The 11754-nt window shown below is 41.3% G+C and overlaps 1 protein-coding gene across 1 annotated transcript in view; it reads left to right on the top strand.

The window, feature by feature from the left end:
* Positions 1 to 702: 702 nt before the first annotated feature.
* LOC126214995 (molybdenum cofactor biosynthesis protein 1-like) overlaps positions 703 to 11754 on the top strand; it is a 55501-nt gene continuing 44449 nt past the window's right edge. Inside the window, 1 exon segment of the mRNA XM_049941624.1 lies at positions 703 to 748. Within this exon segment, the coding sequence (XP_049797581.1) occupies positions 703 to 748 (46 nt within the window).

Below are 11754 nucleotides of genomic sequence, written 5' to 3'. Positions count from 1 at the left end.
AATGAAAGTAAGCATAGTATGCCAGCTTTTTCATTTTTGTATCCCCTATGTCTGACAAAATTCGCATTGCAAACAGAGATTTGTTAAGACGCTTCAGCAGTTCTGTGGTGTGCTCCTCCCAGTTGAATTTATTATCAAGCTGTAATCCCAAGAATTTAACACTGTCCACTTCTTCTATCTTCTTGTCATCGTATGTTAGACATATACTCTTGGGACGCCCCTTACAAGTTCTGAACTGCATGTAGTGTGTTTTTTCAAAGTTTAGTGACAAAGAATTGGCTAGGAACCAGTGATTAATGTCCACAAATATTTTATTGGCTGATCTTTCTAAGACTACATTTGACTTGCTATTTATTGCAATGTTTGTATCATCGGCAAACAAAACAAACTTGGCATCTGGTAATGTTACTGATGAAAGGTCATTGATATACACAAGAAAAAGTAAGGGCCCCAAAATGGAACCTTGTGGGACCCCACATGTAATTAGTTCCCAGTTGGATGAGGCCTGATAGCTTGATACATGTCTCTTTCCTAATAACACCCTTTGTTTCCTGCCAGAGATATAAGATTTGAACCATTTTGCAGCATTTCCTGTTATACTATAATATTCTAGTTTACTTAAAAGGATATTGTGATTTACACAGTCAAATGCCTTTTTGTTTACTGATCTTTGGGCAACAGATATCAAAGCTTTTTGAGATAATGCTCATGAGTCTGTTGAAGGCTTCCTCAACATTGTTGGAAGAAAGTAAGAGAGTATACCAGTGTACTAGTTGTAGTTCCTGCCTATAGAGTTAATATTCTTATCAGTCAATAATCTAACACCCTGGTACTGAACTTGTTTTTGGTCTGCATTTAACTTCTCAGTAACTAATTTCACCCGTATACCTTTGTGGTCTGATAGGTGATCAACATTAAACAATTCTACTTCAAATCCACTTTTATGTACATTTGTTATGAAGTTATCAGGGCAGGATTGAAGCCCCATAGGACTTTTATTTGTAAAGAAAATATTATATGACCTTAACACATTTGCTAAATTAATATTTCTAGCTGTATGTTTTCCTAACATCAATGTTTAAGTCTCTAAAAATTAGCATGTTGTATTTGGTATATTTCTGTACATGGACAATAAGTTTTTCTAAGCATTTGGTAAATTTCTCTGCATCATATTCATCCTTACTGTTGGTAGAAGCGTACAGCTGCTTCAAAAACACTTTTAATATGTAAGTCCTTAACATCCAAAACAGTACATTTCAGATCTAAATAATAACTTGTATATATGGAGGAACCCCCATAACCTTCTTTGGGTCTACAGTAACTTGTAATTAGGTGCAACCTGTGGAACATACATTTTTATGTGTTCTTGTTTTAGCTAGCGTTCATTTAAGGATAACATCGTTCTCCTGTTATCTTTCACTTCAGCAGGAGATGATGCAGATTCTGTACTTAATACAGCCCTGCATGTGGTAGTGGTGTCTTCTTGGAGAGTGCAGCCTGTATTTCAACTTCTGCGGCTTCTGTTGGTCTTGTAGCAATGGTTGAATCTCCCATGTTGTCTGGATTGTCGTACCACTTTTTGGCATGTGGTGATAGAATATGTTGATAGGACGGGATCAGCCATTTGATAGTAGACCTACCGTTTGTTTGGCTCCTTCAATAAATTTGCACAGAGCTTAGGTTTTCCTAATTTTGCCATGTGTGATCCATGTCTTGAAAAATCTTTTCACTGAAAAAACCTGTTTATGTTGATTTCTTTGATGTGGTTTGTCATTGTAGTTCTTTTTATTAAATATTTGTTCATCTCCGAGATCTTGTGGTTTTCTCCTGGGATATCAAATCTATAAGGTCTTGCGCAGAGTATTAATTGAGTCTGTATAGGTTTCGAAATAGTTTCATTCAGTGAGCCCATAAATTCATCTTTTCTCTCATTTATGTCTTTTGCTCCAGCTAGGATAATGAAATAGTCATTTTTGTCCTAAATTGAGTGATTTATTTTGTATGTTGTGAGGAACATGCCATTAGACTTTACAAATGATGTACACTTACAGTTGCTTGGTAATATAGTGTTCAACATTTTCATAGAGTTTCTGCCATACTGCCTGATAGAAACAATACTTTGTTTGTATTATGACTTTCTTCATTACACTGGCTGCCCAAATGTTTTTGTATTTGAGCAGTGTGAGATATATTTCCACAACTTGACAACTGTATATGTAATAGCAGAAATACAGGGCTATTACAAATGATTGAAGCGATTTCATAAATTCACTGTAGCTCCATTCATTGACATATGGTCACGACACACTACAGATACGTAGAAAAACTCATAAAGTTTTGTTCGGCTGAAGCCGCACTTCAGGTTTCTGCCGCCAGAGCGCTCGAGTGCGCAGTGAGACAAAATGGCGACAGGAGCCGAGAAAGCGTATGTCGTGCTTGAAATGCACTCATATCAGTCAGTCATAACAGTGCAACGACACTTCAGGGCGAAGTTCAACAAAGATCCACCAACAAGCTAACTCCATTCGGCGATGGTATGCGCAGTTTAAAGCTTCTGGATGTCTCTGTAAGGGGAAATCAACGGGTCGGTCTGCAGTGAGCGAAGAATCGGTTGAACGCGTGCGGGCAAGTTTCACGCGTAGCCCGCGGAAGTCGACGAATAAAGCAAGCGGAGAGCTAAATGTACCACAGCCGACGGTTTGGAAAATCTTACGGAAAAGGCTGAAGCAGAAGCCTTACCGTTTACAGTTGCTACAAGCCCCGACAAAGTCAAACGCTTTGAATTTTCGGCGCGGTTGCAACAGCTCATGGAAGAGGATGCGTTCAGTACGAAACTTGTTTTCAGTGATGAAGCAACATTTTTTCTTAATGGTGAAGTGAACAGACCCAATGTGCGAATCTGAGCGGTAGAGAATCCTCACGCATTCGTGCAGCAAATTCGCAATTCACCAAAAGTTAACGTGTTTTGTGCAATCACACGGTTTAAGGTTTACGGCCCCTTTCTCTTCTGCGAAAAAAACGTTACAGGACACGTGTATCTGGACATGCTGGAAAATTGGCTCATGCCACAACTGGAGACCGACAGCGCCGACTTCATCTTTCAACAGGATGGTGCTCCATCGCACTTCCATCATGATGTTCGGCATTTCTTAAACAGGAGATTGGAAAACCGATGGATCGGTCGTGGTGGAGATCATGATCAGCAATTCATGTCATGGCCTCCACGCTCTCCCGACTTAACCCCATGCGATTTCTTTCTGTGGGGTTATGTGAAAGATTCAGTGTTTAAACCTCCTCTACCAAGAAACGTGCCAGAATTGCGAGCTCGCATCAACGATGCTTTCGAACTCATTGATGGGTACATGCTGCGCCGAGTGTGGGAGGAACTTGATTATCGGCTTGATGTCTGCCGAATCACTAAAGGGGCACATATCGAACATTTGTGAATGCCTAAAAAAAACTTTTTGAGTTTTTGTATGTGTGTGCAAAGCATTGTGAAAATATCTCAAATAATAAAGTTATTGCAGAGCTGTGAAATCGCTTCAATCATTTGTAATAACCCTGTATAAGTTTACTCACCTTATGAATCCTAAAGAATTTATAGCTGACACACATGTCTTTGCTACAGAGATACATAATGTAAGCAGACTTACATTTCTACTATTACATATGTCAAGCTGTAGTAGTTGGTGTACATACCCTTGCTTGTTCCTCTGTATCAGATGCCACTGACGATGGCTTATACACTGAAAACACATGGGCAGCAAATAAATCTTTCAAGTGCAGCTCATAGTGTTGAGAAGATGTCCATTAATAAATATCTTAAAACTGCAGAGCACCAAGCACTCAAGATTTTTAAAAACGCCTTTGTTTTAAACCGCCACCCAAACTCGTGTATTATATCTGTGACGACCTGTCCCATATTTTGTAATAATACAAAACAAGTTACCCTTCAGTACATTTTTTATGCTCTTTATGAATTTGATTAGAAGGTCCTGAGAGGAACAGTGACGAGCCTTCTGCAAATCGATAAATATACCATCAACTTGTCAGTAGCACTTATTACTTCATGAGAATAAAGAGCCAGTTGTATTTCATAGGAATGATATTTTCTAAATCTGTGTCGTTTATGTGTCAATAGATTGTTTTCTTCGAGTTATTTTGCGAAGGATGCCTACACGTCGATTGTAGCACTAGACACGAATTCGTGAATTACACCTTAAAAAAGGAGGAAGTGACAAAGAAATGGGCAAAATAACAGGTATACGTGCCAATACATTTACTCCATAAAAGTGTTTGTGATAATAGTAATTTAGGATGACTTCACAACCATAATACTAGAAATAAAAATAATTTACACATAGACCGTGTACCTCTGTCTAGAATCCAGAATGTAGTTTTATATTCTTATGTAAAAACCTGCAACATGTAACTACCAGACATCAGGTAGGAAACTGGAAACCACAGATATGCAAAACAAAAATAAAAGACTTACTCATTAGCCACTCCTATTATTTATTGGAGTATTTGGACTCTGGGTTGTAAATTCAGCTGCATACTAACATTTGCATCAAACAGGGTTCTTTATCAGTATATACAGATGATAGTGTCCTGGGTGATGTTACATATATTCTTAACTTGGAAGTATTACGAAAGTAGTGTAAGAGGAAGAGCAGTGGCTTGTTTCATATATAATGAAGTACTCTTGAAACAATTCCAATAATTTCTGCTAATTTATTATCAGTTTGAGTAGATGACAGCAAGTTGTAACTGGTTGTTGGTACATGTTATGTAAGTACTGATATCCTGCACCTGATGTATAATTTGACTCACTCCACAGCCTGTAGACCCTCCATCATTACGGAATGTTTGGAACACGATGTGAGGATAAGAAATACAATGTTTATATCTGTGAAGTAATCTAGTCTACATTTATGATGTCCATGGCATGGATTCCTAATAGACATTAGCAGAATGTGAGTGGGATGTGAAAGGAGCCACGGTATGTGGATGTAATATCCTCATTACACCAATCTCAGGTTCCAGAATTTATTTCGTCTGACGTATGTGAAATATTCAAGAAATTTCAATTTCTTAAATAATTTATTGTGATCACACTAGAGCAACTGACAAAATTTCTTGGTGTGTTCCTACAGCATATTAATATTAATTGGAGAAAGTGAGCATAAGTTATCAAACAAACGTTGCTCAGCAGTTTGTACTGATCTGGGCCCACTGCGTCTTATATGCAATTTAAGGGAATTATATATTATGTTATGAGACCGAGATGCAGCTGTGTTAGATTATATTGTTTATTGCAGTAGGCCTATTTTGGCGTGATTGTCATCTGCAGCATATATCAGGTGGTCTTGCTATCCATATGACATTGATGTCTCGGTTGCTGTCACACTGCTGTAAGTCCGCGCCCTTTGATGTTGGTGGATCTACAGTAGGTGTTAAACTTTTGCTGGAGCAGTTTCATAGTTCGACAACTTCAAAAACAATCACGCCAGCAAAAGTTTTAGTACTTACTATAGCTCCACCAACATCGAAGAAGCAAACTTATGTATTAGTGTGACGGCAACTGATACGTCGATGTCATATGGATTCAAGACCACCTGTTATAACGTGAAGATGGCAATCACGCCGAAATAGGCCTTTTGTAATTAACAATATAATGGACCACAGCAGCGTCTTGGTCTCATAGCACAATACATAATGTTGATTAGCATGTTCATAACACGGAGCAGACAGACACGTACGATACATCCTGTGTCGAAATTTTGATGTTGCCACCACAGTTTTGTCGTGAAACCTTCAAAAACAGTACATTTTGTAAATCAAACCGAGCGGAAGCAAAAGTCAATACGCTGTGCCATTTTCATACGCTTAGCACCTTGTTCTAGTAGCTGAACACTCAGTTACGGCTTAATAAAACCAAAACTAATTCTAAACAAAGACGAGGTCAAAATAAACACAACCTAAGTGCAAACTGCCGCCTCCCTTTAATTAGTCTGACAGTATTGTAAACAATAAACTATTTTTACATTTAGGAAAAAAGGTAGCGTCCGAAATAATGTTATATAGTCACAGAAAGCGGTGAAGTACAAGCCGAAATAGCTCAGTTGGGAGAGCGTTAGACTGAAGATCTAAAGGTCCCGGGTTTCGGCATTTGTTTTTTTCTTTCTTTTTTTTTCTTATTTTCCTCCACTGATTCATTTGATCAGTGCCATGAGAACACGAAACAGAATCGTAGTCAAATAGTCTATGTGATCGCCGTAAGCTTATTGACACCAGTGCTGACCAATTTAAGTTATATATTACAGCACTGAAGATGGTCACTAAGTGACCGAAAATCGATTTTGCGATAATAAACAAAAATATACGACCAATGCTGTGTCTCCTTCCAAGTTTTTGGTATTGATCTGTCCGAGCGAAGATGGCCCGTGAAGCTGAGAACGCAGCTAATATACACGAATGCACAGCTGTAAGCCCGATAAAATTTTATTCGCACCTAAGATATTTATTAGTATGGATCAGTGGAAGCGAGGACTGTTGCAAGGGAACGATATACACTATGTGATCAAAAGTACCCGGACAACTCCAAAAACTTACGTTTTTCATATTGGGTGCATTGTGCTGCCACTTACTGCCAGGTACTCCATACCAGCGAACTCAGTAGTCATTAGACATTGTGAGAGAGCAGAATGGGGCGCTCCGCGGAACTCACGGACTTCGAACATGGTCAGGTGATTGGGTGTCACTTGTGTCATAAGTCTGTACGCTAGATTTCCACGCTCCTAAACATCCCTAGGTCCACTGTTTGCGATGTGATAGTTAAGTGGAAACGTGATGGACACTTAGAGCACAAAAACGTACAGGCTGACCTCGTCTTGACTGACAGAGATCGTCGACAGTTGAAGAGGGTCGTAATGTGTAATAGGTAGATATCTATCCAGACCATCACACAGTAATTCCAAACTGCATGAGGATCCACTGCAAGTACTATGACAGTTAGACGGGAGGTGAGAAAACGAATTTCATGGTCGAGCGGCTGCTCATGAGCTACACATCACAACGGTAAATGCCAAACGACGCCTCGCTTGGTGTAGGCAGCGTAAACATTGGGCGATTGAACAGTGGAAAAAAGATTTATTTAATTTTTTCGAAGTAATTTTGGCCACATTGAATACACCTCTCCATCCTCCGAAACCAATCCCTAAACCATTTCTCCCAGGTTTCTGTAGGGAATAAGGCACACTCGTTGTCCCAAGTCCTCAGGAGGGCCTCATCACTTGAAAACTGTACTCCTTTCAGCTTCATTTTAACATGCGGGAACAGTGCAAAGTCACAAGAAACGAGGTCTGGACTGTAAGGAGGGTGCTCAAGAAGTTTCAGTCCTGTACCCCGCAAATATTTGCTGCTTGCTTTTGCGCGGTGACCTAGAGCGTTATCGCGTTGGAAAAACCAAGTGTCCATTCCTGACTTTGGTCGCAGGTTCTTCAAAGATTGAATGACGTTGGCAGGCATTGCTCAGTGTATCACTTAACTGTGACTATCTTCCGTGTGTCCAAAACAACGCGCCCCACAATTCATATCGTTTTTTAAAAAAAAAAAAAAAAAAAGAACAGCTGTCATTTTCTTCTTTACTGATCGGGATTTTCTGACATCTACGGGTGTGTCATCATCTTCAAAGACCGAAACTTTGTTTTGTGTCTTAGTCGGCACGTCATAATAGCACAGCCAAGTCTCGTCACCTGTCACACACTGAGATTGTCCCTTAGAAAACTTCTTTATCATTTACTGGTACCAAGTCACAAGTCGAGTCATCTGCTCTTCGTCCAGTCTATGCGGCACCCAGAGACAAGATAGTTTCTCTGTTTGCAAATGATCGTGCAGAATCGAACGAACAGCTGGTGCATTTAGCCCTAAGGTATCCTCTATCTGCGTATAGGTGTCTTCGTCTAGCATTTTCCTCACAGACCGTAACTGATTTTTCCTCCGTAACTGATGATCGTGACCTTTTCGTCCTCTGTGCGTCCTCCAGAGTGAAATTCCCTCTTTGGAGTTCTCTGTACCACCTGAATATAGCGGTACGATATGAACACATGTCACCGAGTGCAAGAGTAATTTCTTCAAAGCACTGCTCTATGTTTGAATAACGCTCGAAGTTGTACCGCAGAACTGCTCGAATGTCACTTGGTAACCACGATGCCATAGCAAGCACTTCAAACTAACCCTGCAAGTGTACGACTGCGCCCACAGATTTGGCACAAGGGCTACAATGTACGAAGTATTCTCAGAACACAGCTACAATCAGCCTCCTGCGATTTATTGTTGCGTCGTATTGCAAAACTTTCCTAGTACCATTTGTATAAGTGCATCTGACGTACGGCAAACCATCAATTCTTACTGCTCAAGAGCTTTTAGTATGTGTAATTAGTTAACCCTTAACGTCCCAGGTGCGTTCTCACAGACCGCTAGCGTTTATTGTTACTCTGTTGATAATGCGTAATGTTGATGTAGGCGATTACAGCGTTTTCCAGTTGTTCTTCCACGAAGCTGTCGTGGTTTCCTTTATCAGTACCCTTTTGAATGTGACGCGGACCTACACTATTACTGCCTCTTTCGTGCTAGCGGTCTCCGAGACCGCACATGGGACTATTGCGTTATGGATTCAGTAGCCACACTACGCCTACTGTTCACATTACAGACCCTGACTTTGATAGGTGCTGTTTTAAAATGGTTTGAGGACAGTTTAGGAAGTGATGTTATATCAGACAGCGTCAACGAAATTGAAAGTGAACATAATACAGTATATGAACTGTGGAAAAGTGAATACGAATTTATTTTGCAGCTTGTGATTTCCTTGAATGAAACAAGTGATGAAAGTGATAAAGACAGTAGTGTAGAGACTGAATCTTTAACTGGATGTTCTGCCAGAAATACACCAGGTCGAGACAAATACCTCAGTTCCGTTTCAGCCACTGCTAACTGTTGCGCTGCACTTCCGTGTTTACATCGCTGTACTTGTGCTTCGCCGAGTGCCGTCCGTCCGTTAACCTCCGTGTTCGTTCCTATTCCTTGTGATCTGATCGCTCTTTCTGGTCTTGCTGCTGCTAATTGGAATTTAGGTTGTTTAACCGAAATTGCGTCGCTGGATTAACCATGGCTACAAACCTCAGGAAGAATACCCTGGTATTTGCTTTTGACAAGGAATCCCGTCCTGTTCAGCCGACATCCCTGGAAACAGATGACTGGATTACACAGGTAATTGGTCTCAGTTCAGAAACCGCCCATACCTGGCATCTGGATCAGGAAAAATACTGTGTTTTTGCCAAATTAATCAGTGCTGCGACTGTTGATAAAGTGTTACGAAAGTGGGGCTATGAAGTAAATTTTGTGCATAGAAATGGTAATAAAAGTAAGGTTTCCATCTATAGAGCGCACATTCATTACTAAACCGTTTGTGTCTTGAATCTTCCCATTGAAATTGAAAATGATAAGATTAAGGAACCTCTTTCAAACTACGGAGACGTTAAACCACCGAGCGAGGTGGCGCAGTGGTTAGCACACTTGACTCGCATTCGGGAGGACGACGGTTCAATCCCGTCTCCGGCCATCCTGATTTAGGTTTACCGTGATTTCCCTAAATCGCTTCAGGCAAATGCTGGGATGGTTCCTTTGAAAGGGCACGGCCGATTTCCTTCCACATCCTTCCCTCACCCGAGCTTGCGCTCCGTCTCTAATGACCTCTTTGTCGACGGGACGTTAAACACTAATCTCCTCCTCCTCCTCCTCGGAGACGTTAAACCAATTGCAAATGAAAGATGGTCGCCTCGCTTTAAACTGCAGTGTTTCAACGGGGTCCGCTGTGTAGAGATGGACGTTAAGACGAACATTCCGTCTCACATAACTGTTTGTGGGTATAAGGCACAAATTGTTTATACAGGTCAGGAACCTACGTGTCATATATGTAACGAAACCGGCCACTTCAGACAGGAATGTCCGCGGCGAACTGTTGTTCTTAAAAGTAATTTGATACAGCGTCAGAAGCTTACCTTAAATTATCTGTTACCAAAGAATAGCCCGGATCAACTGGTTGAGGATGTTAACGCAGCGGGCCAAGCTGATGTCTCCCTTCACGATCACGATAACATTCAATTTCGCCCGTTAACAACAAAGGTAAATCCTATTACCACTACTCGTGAAACTGAAATGCAAACGAAAAAACGACCTCTGGAGATAACTGATAGTTGTTTAGAGGACGAGCTGTCTTGTCCCACTCCCTCGCTTCGCAAGCAAAAACAGTGCGATGAGGAGGCAGAGGAACCTGAAGGCAAAATGCGAATAGAAACTGATGAACAGAAAGATTATACACATACGGTACCAGAAAATGAAGGGGGTGTTGGTTCAAATGGCTCTGAGCACTATGGGACTTAACTGCTGAGGTCATCAGCCCCTTAGAACTTAGAACTACTTAAACCTAACTAACCTAAGGACATCACACACATCCATGCCCGAGGCAGGATTCGAACCTGCGACCGTAGCGGTAGCGCGGTTCCAGACTGTTGCGCCTATAATCGCTCGGCCACTCAGGCCGGCGAAGGGGGTGTAATCAGCATTAATTTGCAAGAAACAACAGGTGCAGTAGCCGATTGCAAAGATCAGCAGCTATCTGTTAATAAACAGATTCATGGAGAGGTTGCAAAACTGCAGTCTCCATTTGTTTCCCTCCATCAGGAAGTGAGTGAAATTAATAAAGAACGAGGAAGTGGTGGCCAAACTGAAATCACGGTCAACATCTCAGGGCAGGCGCCGGCAACCGAAATTGCGAAAGCGTCTGCTGCTGCTCCAGATAAGCCACGAAGTAAAATACCGATGCAACCAAATGAGAATGTAGCTCGTAACCAAGGGAAGGGAAAATCCGGGAGGGGCGACCCAAGCCCAAAGAGTGTTCGGTCCGATACGGTCTTACACGAATCACTGGAGGAAAAATCAGAAAGTTCACCAGGAAATCAGCCTGCTTGCGGTACAAGAGAAAACATCAGAAGTAGAAAAAAATGGGACAGTAACTAATACTCTGATTGAAGTGTTATTCCATGTTCAGCCTTTCGAGAAAACTGTTACAGCTTAACTGATGGTTCAAATGGCTCTGAGCATTATGGGACTTAATTGCTTTGGTCATTAGTCCCCTAGAACTTATAACTACTTAAACCTAACTAACCGAAGGACATCACACACATCCATGCCCGAGGCAGGATTCGAACCTGCGACCGCAGCGGCCGCGCGGTTCCAGACTGTAGCGCCTAGAACCGCTCGGCCACTCCGGCCGGCAGCTTAACTGAACCCTGAAGCACAGGAAACTAAATTAGTTCATCAAAACAACTACATAGTGACAGCACAATGACGAAATCTTATTCTGTCACCACTGTAAACATAAATAAAATTGCGACCAGTTTGAAATTATCAGCCCTTAAGGAATTTTTGTACGAATCCACGACTGATATTGCCCTGTTACAAGAAGTGATTTAGTAATTCCTGGTTTTGTCAGTTACATAAATGTGTCTCCCGAGACAAGTGTTGGAACAGCTGTTTTGGTGAGGGAAGGGATTACAGTAAGCGAGGTGGAACGACTGGAATCTGGAAGGGGAATAGGACCAAATATCTATGATGTGACTATCATCAACTTGTACGCCCTTCAGGAAGTTCTCACCGAGCTGACAGGGCACGTTTCTTCAAAGATGATCTGAT

Source organism: Schistocerca nitens, chromosome 12 (genome assembly GCF_023898315.1).
Source record: "Schistocerca nitens isolate TAMUIC-IGC-003100 chromosome 12, iqSchNite1.1, whole genome shotgun sequence".
Lineage (NCBI taxonomy): Eukaryota > Metazoa > Arthropoda > Insecta > Orthoptera > Acrididae > Schistocerca > Schistocerca nitens.
The sequence above is the reverse complement of the archived record's forward strand: the minus strand, read 5'-3'. Positions and strand labels throughout refer to the sequence as shown.